This window comes from Hyaena hyaena, unplaced genomic scaffold (assembly GCF_003009895.1).
Source record: "Hyaena hyaena isolate Hyena2069 unplaced genomic scaffold, ASM300989v1 scaffold_100, whole genome shotgun sequence".
NCBI lineage: Eukaryota > Metazoa > Chordata > Mammalia > Carnivora > Hyaenidae > Hyaena > Hyaena hyaena.
In genome coordinates this window covers 2,023,683-2,042,878 of record NW_024080732.1, presented here as the reverse complement: position 1 = coordinate 2,042,878, position 19,196 = coordinate 2,023,683, and the positions used below count along the sequence as shown (strand labels likewise).

The 19,196-nt window shown below is 42.8% G+C and overlaps 1 protein-coding gene across 3 annotated transcripts in view; it reads right to left on the bottom strand.

The window, feature by feature from the left end:
- CSGALNACT1 (chondroitin sulfate N-acetylgalactosaminyltransferase 1) overlaps positions 1 to 19,196 on the bottom strand; it is a 336,617-nt gene that overhangs the window by 10,443 nt on the left and 306,978 nt on the right. For all 3 annotated transcript variants that reach the window (XM_039235638.1, XM_039235636.1, XM_039235637.1), the window contains exons 6-7: positions 4,433 to 4,611; positions 3,220 to 3,314 (exon numbers count right to left, since the gene is read on the bottom strand). In XM_039235638.1, the coding sequence (XP_039091569.1) occupies positions 3,220 to 3,314; positions 4,433 to 4,611 (274 nt within the window). The remainder of the gene's footprint in view (positions 1 to 3,219; positions 3,315 to 4,432; positions 4,612 to 19,196) is intronic.

Below are 19,196 nucleotides of genomic sequence, written 5' to 3'. Positions count from 1 at the left end.
GAACACATATACACACATGAATCATAAATGTAGCTTCTGGGTTTAGTCTGAAGACAAAGTGTCATCAAACAGCAGTGGCAATGGCCTCAGAAGCAATGACTAGCACAGGGACTAAGGAGGTCACATTTGCTGGGCTGCTCTGAAAATTTGGCTTGTGTTTGCATCCGTGAGTCATTTTGGTTACAGCTACATTCTGGATCTGTATTCTCCCTTCACTTGATACTGATGTATTCCAGGGGTGGCTCTCAAGAATATCTTTATCGGGGCGCCTGGGTGGCTTAGTCGGTTAAGCGTCCGACTTTCGCTTGGGTCATGATCTCGTGGTTCGTGGGTTCGAGCCCCGCGTCGGGCTCTGTGCTAACTGCCAGCTCAGAGCCTGGAGCCTGTTTCAGAGTCTGTGACTCCATCTCTCTGACCCTCCCCTGCTCACGCTGTCTCTCTCTCTCCCCTAGAAATAAATAAAACATTAAAACAAATTAAAAAAAAAAAGAATATCTTTATCTATATATCTATATCTGTATCTGTATTTATATCTCATATCTTTCATGACTGAGCCAAAATAAACCCTTGGTAGGATGTCTTTCCTAACTTACCATCTCTAATCATCTTTTTATTTTGTACCTTCTCAGCACCTACACATTTTGTCTCCATTAAATTAATTTCTGAAGCTTTATGTTCTCCTGTGGAATTTCTGCCAGATCATTTCCCTTGTATTTCAACCATCGTCAAGATCCTAGGAACTCTGCCTGCATTGCACTGGGGTAAAGAAATCCTGCTTTTGGCCCGAGTTCTGCTACTAGCTGGTTGTGTGATCTTGGGCAAGTCTATACAAACAAAGCGGCCTCCCTCATCACTTGGGAGCATATGAAACTGTTTCCGTTCTCCTGACTCCCTCAGAACGTCCAGTCGAGTTCTCTGCAGGTGGCAGGTGCTCAAGACGTGGCCCATTGAATAACAAACATAACCAACACTTTCCTTTTGGGTGGAGAACCCCCCTGTCTCAGAGACCACTGCTGTGTGTCTCTGGACCAAATCACCGTGACCGCTGAACCCTAACACAGCAGATTCACATGCTCCAGGATAGCTCCAAGGTGTGCCTGAAAGTAATTCAGAGGCTTGAGCTGTGAACACAGCGATCTAAGTTCAGTTTTTGCTTGACCATTAATTCTGGAGATATGAGGAAGTGGCTTAACCACATCCCACCTCTAGGTCCCCTTTGCACCTGCTTCCCGCAGGAATGGTAATTAAAGGATAAAACTTTTAAAGTGTGAGAGGAAAAGAATTCCTTGCAAGCAAATAAGATCTTTATGAGTCTGAAGTTGAAAAATTAATCACATCTGATGTCAAATGCAAAGAAATACTTTATTTAACCAAAGAGCTTTATTGTAGCCCTTTCCCCCAACCCCCAAACCGTATTAGAAGCACAGACCTCATGGAAAGGGAACAAGAAGCTTCTGTGTCTCCACAGAAGTGATATCGCCCTACGTCGGGCTCTGTGCTGACTGCCAGCTCAGAGCCTGGAGCCTGTTTCAGTCTGTGACTCCCTCTCTCTCTGACCCTCCCCTGCTCACGCTGTCTCTCTCTCTCTCCTAGAAATAAATAAAACATTAAAAAAAAAATTAAAAAAAAAAAAAAAGAAGTGATATCGCCCTAAAGTAGATAACAACTGTTCTTGGGCGTGAAAAGCTCGTACTGTGCTGACATATGCCGCACACATATACTAAATACGTGCTCTATGTGTGTATATAAAATACAGTTGCATAAACAGATTATTCGGTGCGTCTGTGTGATATTAGAATTTCCCTGGGGGAAGAGAGAACTCATTACCATACTGCCCAGCTTGGGCCCAAAGGGAAACCATGCTAGGAGGGGTGAGGGGCAGACCTCGTCCAACCTCCAGGGACCCAAGCTGAAACCTTCTGGAAAAGATCCTAAATCAGCTTCCAGAGGTTAACTGGAGGATGGGGTGAGAAAGAACAGGTTTTGCTACTTCTGGAAGCTTAAAGACAGAATCAGCCCTCCACAAGAATTTCAAAGAACTTTCGATGAGAATCAATTACTCTCCCATTGCACAGAAGCAATGGCTTTGCCTCAAGAGGAGACGGAGCTACTCAAAGTGATGAAGAGACAGCCCCAGGTCAGAGGCCCCTGGTAGTCAGCCTAAGCTGGAACGCAGCTTTAGACAAACCCAGCAGATCTCTCTGCAGGAAAGGGTAACAGTCCAAGCTGGGGGTGACAGCAATACTGGGAATTTTGTCTCAAGGGCACAGGGCATGCCTAAGGGCATTGCAGAGACCCTCTTCTGGCTTTACCTCGTCTTCCTCCCGCCTGCACTGCTTCTCTGCTGAATGGACTAACTGCCAAGGCCACCACCACCAGGACCACTCGGCGTAGAGATCCTTGGTCGCTGTGTGGCTCCACTATCCATCACCTGTGCAGCCAAGCTCTTAGCAGAGAAGTCCCTCCAACATTCCTTTAAAAGCCACCTTGCAGGGCACCTGGGTGCCTCCGTCAGTTAAGCATCTGACTTCAGTGCAGGTCATGATCTTGCAGTTCATGAGTTCGAGCCCTGTGTCGGGCTCTGTGCTGACAGCTCAGAGCCTGGAGCCTGCTTCGGATTCTGTGTCTCCTTCTCTCTCTCTCCGCCCCTCCCCTTCTCTCTCTCTTAAAAATAAACATTTTTTTAAAAGCCACCTTGCTGGTAACCCTTCTGCTGCTACCCTGGACCCAAGGCCCTGTGGTATGTGACAATGACAGTTGATGGGAAGGGCCCTGGATCTGTCCTTAAGCCCCCACTGACTCACTCACTGTGTGATCTGGGGTAAGCCATCCCTTTCTGACTTTTCTCTTCCATCTGTCAAATGGGACCATAAACCTTAACCCTTCTTACCTCTGAGGGTTTGTAATAATAAAGAGAAAATGTGCTTATTGCATCCATAATGCAATAACAGTTTCCAAAAACCATATAAGAAAACTATGAAGGTGTGAAATTACCTTTCCATAAGGTACTGTTCCTATTTATTTTCCACTTTTAAATATTGCAAGCACTTTTAATCAACAAGGTGCTGGAAGCAAAGGCCAGAACGTCTGCCAAACTTAAAAATTACTATGGGAACGAGTCCACAGATTTCCACTCACCTTTACTCATGGTCAGGTGCCCCTAGTAATGAAAGACATGAAACAGAGCCACACAAAGCCACCAGCAGGGTAATTACTCACCAGCTGCTGCTCTAAGGGAGGGACTGCATCATGATGGCCGTATATTATGCCAGGATTGTACTGACTGAAAAGGACTGGATAAAATACCTTCTTCCCTGCAAACCAGAAAACAAACATTCACTTAAAGCAACGGACAAAACCATTAGGTTTGTTCACCTATATTCCATCCTCTGAAATGTCCCAGATATTTGCATCCACTTTTCCTTTTCCTATCACTCAAGTCTAAAACAGATCTTAGGAGTTCTGTACAGGCAGATCAGGTGCACAGACTCTCGGATATCTCTGACCTCCTAGCACTTAAGTGGTATTCAAAATGCTAACAGTCCCTGGGGCGCCTGGGTGGATCAGTCGGTTGAGCATCCAACTCTTGATTTCAGCTCAGGTCTAGAGTTGTGAGAAGAAGCCCCATGTTGGGCTCTGTGCTGAGTGTGGAGCCTGGTTGGGATTCTCTCTCTCTCTCCACCCTTCCCCTGCTTACACATGTGCTTGGCTCACTCTCTCCTTCAAAATAAAAAATAGAAACAAACAAAAAACCCCAAAATACTGACAGCCAGTGGCTGTGGCACTGGGCATCGACCAACAGGAGTGAGCATGGAAGTGTTCTGGTACTCCCTGCCCTGTCAGACATTAACCCTTTAATTTCTGGCTTGTGGGGAGTCTGAAGGGTTGCCAGAGGGGTCATGGTGACTTCAGGCAGCAGGAGTAAATTTAGGGAATCCCAGGGCACTTGCTCTTTATGTCTACACAGAAGAGTTTCAATATTTTAACAGTAATTATCAGCTGAATATCAGCCTTTGCTATGAGTCAAAGTGTATGAAAATCATTTTCATATTGTGGGTTCTTCCTTCTCGGAGCCCTTCCTCCCTTGGGAACTGCCCACAGCAGCTTTCCAGTCCATGTCCCCTCCCCCCACCCCCCGTACTTTCTCCTGTGGACATTCACTAGGGCCAGCCTCCTAGGTGAAAATGGAAAATGAGTTTTAGACTTGAACCTGGGCCAAAGAGTCCCAGAATTATGGGGGCTGACAAGCCCACAGCATGACACCAAAGGAGAAAGCAAACCAGATGATTTTGCTTTTTCTTGGTCATTGGGTAAAATCGGGCCAATTCAGAAGCAGGACATCAGTGGGAACAACGAAGAGAATGAGTGTGTGACACAGCTGGAGCCTGCCTTGGAGGGGAGAAAGGGAAGAGCCAACTCGAGAGCCCCGTACCTGGCTGTGTGTTCAGCCTGCATGTGTTGAGGAATTCAGAGGTGAAGTAGATATCAACGTCACAGAAAAAGAGAAGGACATTGTTTCCTTTCCAGAAGCGCGCTCCAACATCAAGTCCCTTTCCCCGAGAAAACTCTCCATTCAGTTGGATGAAGGTAAAGTTCCTGAAGTTGGCAGCTCTAAAAGGGAAGACCAGACAGGGTCACTCGTATGCTCATGCACCCAGGCAGACAGAACCCCCTCGGCAAACACATGACCAGGGCCCACCCACATTTTGCCACCTATCTTTTGTCACCCTGTGGGCACTGAGACTACCCAAGAAGATACATAATGACCCAGACTCACTGGAAACTGATCTCACTGATAATGAAACAGACTCACTGAGATTAAAGGTTCCAAGGATACTTAGTGAAATTGTATCTTGTTTTTTCTTTCTGTAGCAATTTCCCCATTATGAAAACTGGGCTGTTATGGCTAATGAATCTTCTTTGTGATAGAGAAAACCTGAACAAGTGGAGACTAGGTCAACAGAACCCAGGGCAATCTCCATGCTTCCTGAGCCACCTAATGAAACCACTGAGCCAAAGAAATGAAATCACATTGGAATGGCCCTACCTAGCATCTTCTCATCTGTATGCAACTCTGGAGACCAGGCATGATGGTCTTGATGTATGTCTATCCCCAAACGAACTTAAACCTGGACTCCTTCCCCACCTTTAGGTAAAGCACGAGAGCATGGTACGGAAAATGACAGACATGGATTCAGATCACCAGAGCTGTCCCAACCCTGGCTCTTCTATAGATTAATTCTGTGATCTAGGCAAGCCCATTAATTTCCTGGAAATGCATTTGCCTCATCTGCAAAATGGGAATAATAACACCTTCCTTAACTATCTCACAGAGTGATTAGTTAGATAAACACTGCCAAGAGTCTAACGTAGTATGTAAGCATGAGCAAGTGCCGTCATTAGCATGGGTGAGGATTCCCAGGCTTGTGGGAGTAAAGCCAAGACATTTCTTCACTTGGCTGTTCCTTCCCAAGGACATCAGAACCTTCTGAAATGGGGCATGTCTTGAGTAGAAGTTCCAGGAAGTCATGTTGTACCTAGAGGAGCCGGGATTATCTTCTGACAGATCGAACTAGAGAACTACTTTGAGTCCTAACCTAACTTTGAGCTCTTAACTTTGTGTGTGCAGGGGCCTGGCATCAGGCAAATCTCCCTTTTCCTGCTCATATCGGCCTTCTTTTCATAATGGTTCCTCTCCTTCCACAGCTTGACTCTTCCCTCTACCCGTTCCTAACTTCTCCCTAATTTTTTTTTTTTAAGAGAGAGCATGAGTGGGGGAGATGGGCATTAGGAGGGAAAGAGAGAATCCATGCTCAGCGCACAGCCTGACACAGGGCTTAGTCCCACGACCCTGGGATCATGACCTGAGCCAGAATCAAGCGTTGGACGCTCTACCAACTGAGCCATCCAGGTGCCCCATTCATCTACTCTTAATGTATTCAAAACAAACACAAAAACCCATTTCCATTTTAAAGTCTGTATTCCAAGTAACCACCTTGTGTAAAGGTCAATACAAATAGAGAGTTAGAAGCTTTTCCAATGCTAAGTTGTACTTGTATCTGGTGATTTAATCAGCGGAACTAGGTGTGCCACTCCTTCCCTTTCACCTTCTTTCAGATCTGGGAGCGAGCTTGGTTTCTTATCTAGGGAATCTGTGGGCCCAACTTCGCCTGAGTCCAAAGCCAGGCATGCTTTTCAGATTCAGATCAAGGCAGGAGGCCTGGTGACTGGAAGAGCGCTGGAGTCTGAGTCAGAAAACCTGGATCCAGGGCCTAGAACCGCGCCCATCTCCTGCCAGGGGCTCCACAGGCGTTTGGGATCAAAGGTGTGAACCAAGGAATGACTAATCCTAGCCTTGCCTTTAATCTATTTGGGGAAGGTCATTTTACTTCTCCTGCCTTAGTTTCCTCATTGTGACTCTGATGGTTACAGAGCCCAGAGGGCCCTTTCCACTCCAAAATTCTATTTTTCTGGGATTCTGCCTTCAGTTCAGCACTGCCTTACCTTTGGAGGGATTCTCCCAGTAGGTGGCCCCAGTTCGTATTTTCTGTGAGTAGCACTGACGCTATGCTCCAAAGCCTCTTGAGGACTTGGTCTGGCCCTGCCTAGGCCAGTGCCACCTCCCTGTTGCAAAGATGTGCAGGTGGAGCGAGGACCCTGCAGTCCTGCTCACATCTCCCGGAGCGTTCTACAGCCCGGCTCCTGTAGGGCAAGCTCAACCCACTTCCCTCTGCCCTGGGAAGGCAGTTTTCAGGAAAGTTTTACCCTGGGGAGGTGCCTAGATTTTTCCCTCTTCCTCTAAGGGAGTCTCCTGCCAGGTCTCACAGGACTTATCCACATCTGGGGGCTCATCTTTTTTCTAACAGCCAGTAGTGGGTCTCCTTCTTGATTTGTCTCAAGGGTCATACTCTTTGGGACCCTCCCAGACTGCAGGGACACCTGTTAGCTAACTGGCAGAGCAGGGAGTACTGGCCTGTCCTTGAGTAGGTCCTATCCTCATTCAGGCTGTATCTGACTCATAATTCAAGTTACCTCCTCCACGAGGTTTTCCAGGATCTACCACTTGAGAGTTCAAGTATAAAAATGCTTTATAGTTGAACGGCAAGCAACGTTCACCAAAGGAAAAGAAATGCTGCTCCTTAATAGGCTGTGTTAAAGGAACTGCCGACTTTCCTCCTTGAGCAGCCTACAGTCCACTGTGTATATGTATCGAGTTTTTATAAAAGTCATGTTGAATACTTAATAAGAACACAAGGCAGGGGTACCTAGCTGGTTCAGTCAGTGGAGCTGGTGACTCTTGATCTTGGGGTTGTGAGTTTGAGCCCCACGCTGGGTGTAGCGATTACTTAAAAAAACAAAATCTTAGGAGGAGAAAAAAGAACACAGGCGGCGTTAGAAACAGCGGTAACCGCATTAACGATGTGACAACACTGAGTAGAGACAGATGAGTGCCACACATTTCAAGGGGAGAGTGGTAATCTGAAGTATGCACTTACCCAATATGCAACTTAATCTAGTTTGCTCTGTCTCCAAAGTCCCCTAACCCTCGCTCCAGTCCATCTGGTGTGGCTGTGCTGCAGTGAGGCGTGGGGTGGGGGGGTGGGGGGGGGAGATGGGGGTTGGGTCTGCCTGTCACTCACAGCCACTGGGAAAAGGGGTGGGGAAAACATTGTGCCTAGTGTTTGAAACGACCTTCATTTGGAGAAACTTTTTTGAAAAGTCTTAAAACACCAACCTTCTGTGCTTCAATGTGCTGCCTCTAGAGAACGAATTCAGGAAGACGGATGCTGAGGGCCCTTCCAATCTGCTGCCTTTCCCTTCATTCAACCTCGCTACAAGGATGAGATGATCCACCTTATATCCGTGGCACTACCCAATTTGAAAACGCACTTCAAACCCACTCTCAGTGTGTCTCCAGGCCACCCAGAAAGCTTCAGGGTGGGGTATTCATTCGGCTTTGTCCACTCACTGTCCACACCGCAGCCCCTCTGCCCCATGGGGGCAGGTATGCATGTGGCACCAGCAACCTCTGCTGCCCCGCACCCCCCCCAACCCCCGTCCCCGCACAGAACCCTGCCCCACCCACCTGTGCCTGGCTGCCTCACCCACCACAACCAGCACTGGCCAGCAGGAGACATGCGTTACTGTCGGCCTCACAGTGAGGGCTCTGCGCTGAAGGCCTGATCCAGGGAGCTGGATTTGAGTGCACAAGGAGGCAGGGTGGGGACAGAGTCATCTGTGGCCTGGGAGGCACCATCAGCCAGTCATGGGCATTGGAGAAGGCCCAGGGCTAACGGTCATCCATCTGTGGTTCCCAGCGTGGCTGCCAGGTCACTGAGCTCAGCTCTGAGTCTGTCTGCAGCTGGGTGACAGTACTGCCCTCCCTCCTGATCACTCAGCCCAAACACTTCTTACAATTGGCCCATGTCTGGAGGAACCCCTTGCTCCCCTCTTGCTGTCAAGAAGGACCTCTGATAAGTAAAGTCTGTACTAACAGAGGGGGCTATACTGGAAATGCCAGAAAAAGAATCAGGACAACTTCACTTTCCCTCTTTTCCAGAACAGAGAGATTAATACATTGTCAAACCTCTGGGCCTGAAAGTGGACACCCTCTTCTCATCTCAAACTCCTCAGCACCAGGTCCAGAAAACAGGGTGTATAACAGGATGAAGAGAAATTGGCTTTTCTGCAAGATAACCAGGCCCCTCCTCCAAAGCATCCCATACCTTTACTCAGGGGGAACTCACTCACTAGGCCAGAGTACCCCTGCTCAACAGTGTATGAAACAGTGTATGAAGGGGCAGCGAGGCCATGCAAAAGCAAGGACACATTTCAATACAAAACACTGATTTACCCCAATGGGGTCTGGCAGTGAGTTTGGGAACGTGCACAGCACAGCCATGAGACTATAACCCAAAAATGTAGACCACAGAAGTGCACCGGCAAGTACTCTGTTTTGTCCTCTGTCCACGACACCTCCCCCACACCCCACAGTGAGCAGCCAGAATATGGTCACTGATGGTGCACCTCGGCTGGGGCCTCCTGCCTCTGGAAGACACTTCTTCCATCCACGCCAGTGAAAATACTACGTGGTCTTCACAACCCGAGCCACGTGTCACCACCTCTTATGTCCTGCTGCAAATCAAGTGCCCTCTCTGCGCTCCTGTGCACGGGAGCCCAGTTCTCTTCCTGTGCCTGGTGCCATCTTGTGCCTTTGCCTCTACAGACACACACTTGATGACCTCACCACTCCAAGTCCTTGGTGGGCAGGGAATGCTTTTTTTTAAAATCTTCTGAGATGATCTGGCACTATGCAGTAACTGACACACAAAGGGACACAGTGGGTGACCAAGAAGCATCAGATAAATCAAGGGATGAATCCATGGGAACAGCTGAGGTGTATCTCAGACCTGTCACTATTGGCGGGCACTGCCCCGATTCCTCCTTCTTCTCTCAAGTGGGTCCTGGCTTAGCCCCCCCGACATCATCAGAACGGGTTTCCACCCAACAGACTCCAAAGGACAGGCACAAACCCAACCTTTTAGAAAGAGGACAAATATGTAAATAACATAGAGAACTGAGAAAATTAAGATATAATTTGGTTTGAAATAATTTATCCATATAAGGAAAAGTAATATTTAGTGGTATGCCCAAAGTAATGGCCTGGTAAGAAAAATGGGCACTTTTCATGGTAGAGTGAGGGCACTACATTCTATGCTATGTAATTTCCTACTAAGAATCAGGATATACGGTTCCAAAAGGCCACATGACTACTCACAATTATTCTTTCTTCTTTTCTTCTTGAATTGTATTACTGACTGATGAAACTGTCAAGTCTCTCATTTAATTCTCTTCTTTTATATAATAAGTCTGCTGCACAGGGACTCCTCCAAACTATATACAATCATTCTGCTAGAGGTTACAATGACCTCAGAAAGCTACTGTTTCTACTGGAGATTTAATTTCCTAATTGACTTGCATTTCCCAGAATTGCTGGATTGAAAATGATAAAAGATCTTGTTGTCTAATATGACTTACTCTCATACAGACTTCTTCCCACCATTACAAGGAAATTCTCTTAATGTGGCACTTCCCACAATAGCCCTTCATTAAAAAAATACTTTAAAAATTTACATAAAAACAAGTGTGATAATCAACGTACAACTTAAAATTTTAATCTAACAGCTCTATATACTGAAATTGCTTATGAGTTCTACTTACAGAAAACATTCAAATATGGTTAAGAATTTAAAACTAAACATACTCTCAGGCAGCTTTTCTAGATTTTTTCTAGATTCTAAGCTTATATAAGTCAGCTTACACAACTCTGCTTTAGCAAATTTCTTTTGAAAAGATAAACAAAATGGATAAACATTTAGCTATGCTAAGAAAGATTTAAGAGATATTACTCAAATTAATAAAATTACAAACAAAAGAGGAGACATTACAACTAATACCACAGAAATACAAAATATCATAAGACTACTATGAATAATTATTTGCCAACAAATTAGATAACTTAGAAGAAATGGATAAATTCCTAGAAACATACAACTTACCAAGACTGAACCATAAAGTAATAGAAAATGTGAACAGACCAATAATGAGTAAGGAGACTGAATCAGCAATCAAATATCTCCCACAAATAAAAGCCTCAGGACCAGATGGCTTCATGAGTAAATTCTACCAAACGTCTAAAGATGAATTAATGCCAATCCTTCTCAAACTCTTCCAAAATATTGCAGAGGAAGGAACAATTCCAACTCATTTTATAAGGCCAGCATTACTCTGATACCGAAGCCGGACAAGGGCATGGCATGAAAAGGAAATTACAGGCCAATATCCCTGATGAACACTGATGCAAAAATTCTCAACAAAATACTGGCAAACCAGAGTTAATACATTAAAAGGATCATACGCCATGAGCAAGTGGGATGCATCCTGGGATGCAAGGATGGTTCAACATCTGCAAATTAATAAACATGATACACCATATTAACAGAATGAAGGATAAAAATCATCTAATCATTTCAACACATGCAGAAAAAACATTTGGCAAAATTCAACATCTTTTCATGATAAAAACTCTGAACAAATTAGGCATAGAAAGAATGTACCTCAACATAATAAAGGCCATATATGAAACACCTACAATTAACACCATACTCAACAGTGACGAATTAAAAGCCTTCCCTCTAAGATCAGGAGCAAGACAAAGAACAAGACCACTCTTCTTTAACATTGTATAGAAATGCATAGCAACTTGTCAAGGGAGAAATTAAAAGCATCCAAATCAGAAAGAAGTAAAATTATCTGTTTGTAAATGACATGATCTTATATATAGAAAACCCTAACCAAAGAAGTGACTGGGTGGCTCAGTCGGTTAAGCGTCCAACTTTGGCTCAGGTCATGATCTCATGGTTAATGAGTTCGAGTCCCGTATCAGGCTCTGTGCTGACAGCTCAGAGCCTGGAGCCTGCTTCAGATTCTGTGGCTTTCTGCCCCTCCCCGATTTGTGCACACTCTCTCTCAAAAATAAGTAAGGATTAAAAAAAACCCAAACCCAATCATGTCACCAAAAAAACTGTTAGAACTAATGAATGAATTCAGTAATGTTCAGAATACAAAATAACATATAAAATCAAATGCATCAAAACAATAATTACAACAGCATCAAAAACAATAAAATAAAAGGTAGTAAATTACTGACACATGCTACAGTGTGGATGAACCTTGAAAACACCATTATAAGAAGCCAGACACAAAAGACCATATATTATAGGATTCAGTTATATGAAATATCCAGAATAAGTAAATACTGTTTTTTCAAATGCCTTTTCTGTGTGTATAGAGATGGCCATGCTGTTTTGTGTATTACATTGATTGATTCTTGTATGTTGAGTCAGTCCTGCATTCTTAGGATAAATCTCACTTAATCACAGTGTATAATCCTTTTCATATGTTGGATACAGTTTGCCAGTATTTTGTGAGGATTTCTGCATCTATATTTATAAGGGATATTGGCCTGTAGTTTTCTTTTCTTAAGATGTTTTTACTTGTTTAAGGTATCATAGACCTCATAGAATGAGTTGGGCAGTGTTCCCTCCTCAGGTAAATTCTGAAGCATTCGTTTGTGAAGCATTGGTATTAATTTGTTCTTTAATGACTGGTAGAAATCAGCAGTGAAGACATCTGGGCCCGGCCTTTCCTTTCGGAGAAGTTTTCTGATTCCTATTTCAATCCATTTACTTGTTCTAAGTCTAGTCATATTTTCTTTTTGAAGAAATACTTGATTTTGACAGCATACAATATGTAGTCCTCCATTCCTTTTCCCCTCCTTTGTGCTGTTATTGTATTAAAATGACATCTTTATGTACTCTGTCTATCAATACAGATCTATGATCCTTGCTTTATGCAGTTCTCTTTTAAATCAGGAGAAAAGAGTTATAAATAAAAAATACATTTATGTAATACTATATTTATTTCCCCATGTGGTTACTTTTACTGGAATTCTTTATTTCTTCACAAGGATTCGAGTTTGTCTAGTATCCCTTCATTCTAATCCTAAGGACTCCTTTTCATATTTCTTGCAGGGCAGGTTTGCTAGTGATGAAGTCTCTTAGTTTGTGTTTATCTGGGGATGTCTTCATTTCCCCTTCATTTCTGATGAATGGTTCTGCTGAATATAGAATTCTTGGTTGAGTGTTTTTCTTCCAGCACACTGAATATGCCATCCCACTGTCTGGCCTCTGGGGTTCTGATGAGAAATCAGCCATTGTTCTTATTAAGAATCCCTGGCAACCGATTAGTGCCTCATTCTTGCCACTTAACAAAATTCTTTCTCTCTTTGTGTTTCAACTGTTTCATTATGATATATTTACTATGGGTTTCTTTCCTATTTGGAGTTCTTTGAGCTTTTTAGATGTGCAGATTTGTGTTTTTCACTAAATTTGGGAAGTCTGGGGCCATTATTTCTCCAAATATTTTTTCTGCCCCTTTGTATCTCTCCTCTCCTCTGGGACTCCCACTATGTCTATGTTGGCATGGTTGATGGTATCCTATGAGTCTTCATTCTTTTTTATTTTTGTTTCTCAAATCTAATCATATCAATTGACCTGTTTTAAAGTCCATAGATTCTTTCTTCTGCCTGTTTAAAACAGATGTTCAGTACCCCTTAGTGAACTTTTCATTTTAGTTATTGTACTTTTCAATTCCAGAATTTCTATTTGGTTCTTTTTAGGAAGTTCTATTTCTCTTTAGTGAGACATGGTTCTATTTGGAAAGACCTGGTTCTCATACTTATCATTAGTTCTTTAAACATGGTTTCTTTTAATTCTTTGAACATATTTAGTACAGCGTTTTAAAGTCTTTGTCCAGTAAGTACAACACCTAGGCTTCCTCAGGGACAATTTCTAATGACTGATTTTTATTCCCTGTGCATGAGCCATACTTTTTGTTTCTTTGCATACTTCATAATTTTTTTGTTTAAAACTGAATATGTTAAATAATGTAACCCTGGAAATCAAAATCAACTCCTTTCCCGGGGTTTGTTACTGTTGTTCCCTGATGCCTTTACTTGCTTCTTGCACAAAGCCTCAAGGTCTGCCAGAGGTGAAAGGTTAAGGCCTGCTCACATCTTGCCTAAGTATGAGCAGAGCCCTAGATGTGTGCCTGGCCTTCTAGATCCCCAGGAATGTATTTGAGCTTTTCAAAGCCCTACTGGAGATCTCATTCCTCAGTGTCACCTTTTAAGCTTTTTGGTTAGTCTGTTGTTTGCCCCAACTCTTATCTATCACCTCAGGCAGCCACAAAATTAGACTTCCTATAATTGTGTTTTGGAGGAAAGGCTTTTTTTCCACTAGGAGAGCTCTGAGTCAGGTCAAATAAAAACAATTTGTGAACAGAGTCTTCCAGGGAACTCCAGACAGGTCAGATCCTGACCTGGGAATCATTTCTCGGGGAATGATGCTTTAAGGAGCCCCTATCCCACTGTGGGCCCTGGGGGCTGCCAGGCTGTGGCTCTTGCTGTGCTTGTGGGCTACTGGATTTCAAGGCTACCAAAGAGCTAAGGAGATGATGGAAATGAGGCAAGTTAAAGCTGCACAAAAATTCAGTCATTTTTCTTGGATAAACAGTTTCCAGAATATGGAAAGCTTTGTTTAATTTCTAGAGTTCTTAAAAAGTTGATTCTGGGGCACCTGGGTGGCTCAGTTGGTTAAGTGGCTGACTTCGACTCAAGTCATGGTCTCATGGTTTGTGGGTTCGAGCCCCACATTGGGCTCTGTGCTGACAGCTAGCTCAGAGCCTGGAGCCTGCTTCAGATTCTGTTGTCTCCCTCTTTCTCTGACCCTCCCCTGCTCACACTGTCTCTCTCTCTCTCTCAGAAATAAATAAAAAACATTTTTAAAAAAGTTGATTCTAACCATTTTTAGCAATTTTCTCATTGCTTTATGAAGAGCATTTGCCGAGGTCTTTATACTACCATTTTTGCTGACATCACCTTTCTTTAACTGTTGAACTATATTCCATTGTATAAACAATATGACTTAATTTTTTATAATATATTGTATTACTATTTTTATTTGGAAAAATTTCAAACCTTCAGAAATAAGAGAATAATATAAGTATCCACATATCTTTCACCTAGGTTTACCAAGTGTTAACATTCTACCTGTCTACCTACTTGCCTGCCTGCCTGCCTGCTTTGAACCATATGAGAGGTAGTTGCAGATATAGTGACAACTTTACCCTTGAAGAGAAGTATCTCCCAAGAACCAAGACACTTTCCTTTACAACATTATAAAAATATAATAATCACACTCGGGAAATTTAACATTATTACAAGACTACACGCTATATGCTATGTTCAAATCCCCCAAAGAATTAGTATTAGGATACCTAATACAGGCACATGTCCACAAAGAGCAAAATCTCTACCAACAAGAATCATACTCAGCCCCTCTTGCAAATGCCAGGTGCAAATGGCCACAGGTCTGAGATGCCGCCTTAATCTGTGAGGTGCTTCTCAGAGTCCAAGACTCCTTATCTTCTTGGGAGGGATTTGCTGTGTTGCTTTTTTGATTTTAGCAAATGAAATAGTATCTAAAAATTCCTTAAGAAAAAATTAAAACAAAGGAACAATTCTGCTCAAATTTGAAGAAAGAAATCAAAAGAAAATAAACCACAATAAAACCCTTCTCCTCAATTTTCTTCTGGGGTGTCCTGATAAAAATCTTCCTGAGGGTACGTGTCAAACAAATCCTTTCAAAGAGGCACGAAATGACACACATCATAGCAAGGCAGGGCCCTGAAAAAACACACACACAAAAAACCCAAAAAACAAAACAAAACAAAAAAACCCCAACCCTCTCTTATGTCACATACTTAAAATGACAGGGCAGTGTCTCATTTCTAGTACTTTGATCTCAGAGACAATACCTCTGAAAGATGTCTTTGTATCCTTATGACTGGACAGAGATGAAGTTGCAATGTAGTAAATCTTAATTCATGCCAGTTTTTTTTTTTTTTAATTTCCTAATACATAGCTCCAAGCAAATGTCTACCTAGACCAGCAAAGTGTGGGCCATGGACCACCCAAATCAGTGTCACATGTGGGACTCATTCCAAGTGTCGGTTACCAAGCTGCTTCATCTTAGAACTACTGACTCAAAATTTCTGAAGCTGGATCCCAGGTATCTGCATTTTAAAAAGCACCCCAGGTTATTCACAAAGCACACTGATACTTGAGAATAACTAAGCCAGGCTTTAATCTGAGATTAACTGCAACTTAAGATGGAAAACTCAATGCAAACAGAATCAGATATTAAGAACTGATTTGTACTGTTATATATGGGAGTAACTTTTAAGTATTTTGACTACAACCCTTATAAAGGAATATATTATACATCACAACACAGTAGACACACACACACACATTATAGTTTATAAAACAATATTTATCCTTACTACTTGTGACGTGCTCTGATATCTTTTATCCTACTCTATTTCAATGTTTTAAAAACCACTGGACATAACCCACTAAACTTTTTCACAACCCTGTAAAGAATCACAAATTGTAGTTTCCAAAACACTGATCTATAGCCATCAATGGAAATGTAAAACTCAACTGCGTAAGCATAAATCTAGAGACAGAGTAAAACATGCCACATGAGTCAAATTAGATTTTTAAAAGATATTCTAAACATATATACATTGAGCTGGATTTAGAACAGTTTAATCGCAATGCTATCCTAATGAAATAAAATAACATTTAGGCTGATTTCAGTTCTTATTACTTTCAACTGACAATTGTGTGTTTCAGAAGGAAGTATACTGGAGTAAAAATTTGGTGCAACGTTAAGCCCATGAATACCAACAGTTAATGAATGATATTCAGATCCTGGCTCTCCCATGTGGTAGGGATGGTAGCCTGAGGAGTGACCTCTCCAAGCCTCAGTTTCTTCATCTATGAAATGGGGCAAATGACAGCATCTCTCTCATAAGCCTGCTGCGAATATTAGATAATTCATGTAAATAATAACGGTTACTATTATTCAAAGATAAGATGCATTTTACCATCTTAAAAGAATGATAAAAATGACACCTAAAAAGGGCTTATTATATAAGCTTTCATATAGTTTACTAAGAATACAAATATACTGTGTACCTGGCATTACCCTTCTCTTGACGAACAAACACTGAACGTTTTCTGACTGAGGCTCTATGCTAGGTACCAGAGTTACCAAGAGCCATGTGATATGATACATATGGTACTACTTATTAAGCAGCTGATAGTCTAGTTAGAACAAAAGAAAGAAATGTGAATACTCAAATCACATGACAAGTGTCAAACGGAAGAGATGCTGACAGGGATGTAGTCTGAGTTCAGAGAGAAGACTGGTCAGGAAGGGCTCTAGAGGTGGGCACTCAGGGCAGGGGTGGGGGTGGGGATAAAAGTGTGGGGATCTGAGTGCATGGAAAGGAGGATGGACAGAATTCCAAGTAGAAGACAATAATGGGAGCCAAGATGAAGGGGTCTGGCTGGGGACAGTAAGTCATCAAGACAAGGTAAGAAGTTAGAGCCAGTTTGGGTAGGAGGCTCGGCAATAGGTGATTAGGGAAATTAATCTGGAAGGTGGCACGGTGGTGCTGCCCTGTTAAAGTCAACTCAAGCTGGCTGTGGAGGGTGAGGCATCCTATGGAAGGTGGTTTGATGAAAACAACATGGGGGAGGGAGGAAGGACCTGCCCCAAGGCATAGAGGCATCAACACTGCAGACATCCCCAGTTAGCAGAATGAGAACATCAATGCAAAAAAATGGGGTTCCAATCAGTTCCTGCAGAGTTTCTATAGCACTGCTTTAAAGCACAGATGGACTCAGTCTCTAGCACAAAGTTCTCAATTATGGGTAGATTACTGGCTGGAAGTTTTCCAAAATTTTAAGCCAACTGTCCCTATCACTGAAATGATACTTTTCTTTTCTTCTACTTTTCTTGTTCAGCTTTTACTCATTCTTTGCTCACCAAGCACCCTTCTGACCGAGAATTTGGCTTGCCAGGTAAGTTGATAAAGAGAAGAATGCCTTGATAATAAGAGTCCTTAAGCATTCCAATCACTACAAAGGGTATCTCCCATAACAACATCAAAACTGGCCTTTCACTTATCCATCAGATTTATGCCACTTTTGTTACAGCTATCAGCAAACATCCTTTAATGTGCTCAGAAGGTGATGGACCCAGTTTTGACTGCACTTTAGAGTCACCTGCATAACTACTTAAAAATACCTTGGAATGGGGCAGCTGGCTGCAATGAAGGCCTCTCGTGGACAGCCCCTTTCTCGTGGCCCACCACTTTCTCAGACAATGACTCTCAATCCTGGCTACATGTTAGAAGCAACTGGGAAACTTGAAAGAAAAGATCTATGCCCAGGAATGGATACTTCCAGAGATGTTAAAGCCTATCCACTGGGCAGAGGACATGAATTTTAATAATCCATGCACCTCATTCCAAAGCAGATATGAGAAGGATACTAAAATACACTGGAGGGGAGAGATTTCTATTTTACTCACATGTCGGATAATCAGTTATTCTACTCTCTTTGATCGCCCTTCCACATGGGCCTAGCTTTTAAACTGTTACTGGTTTTAAACTCTGAATTCCATACTGCTTTAGAACAGAGGTCAGCAAACTCTTTCTGTAAGGGAGTGGAGAGTAAAGAGTTTAGGCTTTGCAAGTCATATGGTTTCTGTCACAACTACTCAACTCCGCAGTAGCACAAAAGCAGGCAGAAATAATATGCAAACAAAGGAGGATGCCTATATTACAATACAACTTTATTTACAGAAACAAGAGATGGATGACATTTGACTAGTGCACTGCTTTAGTACGTTTGAGTAATTATAATTCGCATTCTGATCTTGTGCCCATTAATCCAAAATTAGTAACAAAGTATGAAAATAAATAGAAAAAGTACACTCAATCTTATAATCTTATCTGTTGACTATCATCCTCTTCCTATTTACCAGAAACTCAAAACAGGGGGCCCTGTTTATATGTAGACCAAATGGAGCTCCTCAGACTATTTCTGATTCTGAGTACCGCTGACCACCCCCTCCATGCTTCACTTACGGAGGAACTACCCACCTGATTACTCAAGTGAGGCCTGCAAAACAAGAAGGGAATGTGGCTATACCATTCTGGCTTCCTCACTAGTAGAAAACGCCCTAGTTATTTATTAAATACTTGTTTATTTATTTGGATAGGGAAGAATCCATCTGTGCTTTCATTTATCCCCCCATACAATTGATCAGTGAAGTATAAATATACAAGCCTAAGTCTAACGTTTTATGTTAGATAATTTCTGTTCAGCTGAGTAGGTTTAATCAAGGATCCTGTCCTGGCTGTCACTTCTGACTTCCCCCTAATCTCTCAAAATGCATAATGAATGAAAGCCAACAGGGTGAGACCATTTGCTAAGTGGATGAAACCGGAGCACGGACAGCACTCCTAGTGCTGCTACACACATCTGCCATCCCTCATTCCCACTGTGTGACGTCAAGTCCCCAGATCAGCAATGCTGAGACAATACCCAGTCATGCCGAAGCTCGAGGAGGCCTGTCACCCATTCCTTGCAGCTTGGGGCAGTCTATCTCAGTTGTCATAGTTAACACCCTGCACAGTGGGGGCCCAGCATCAGG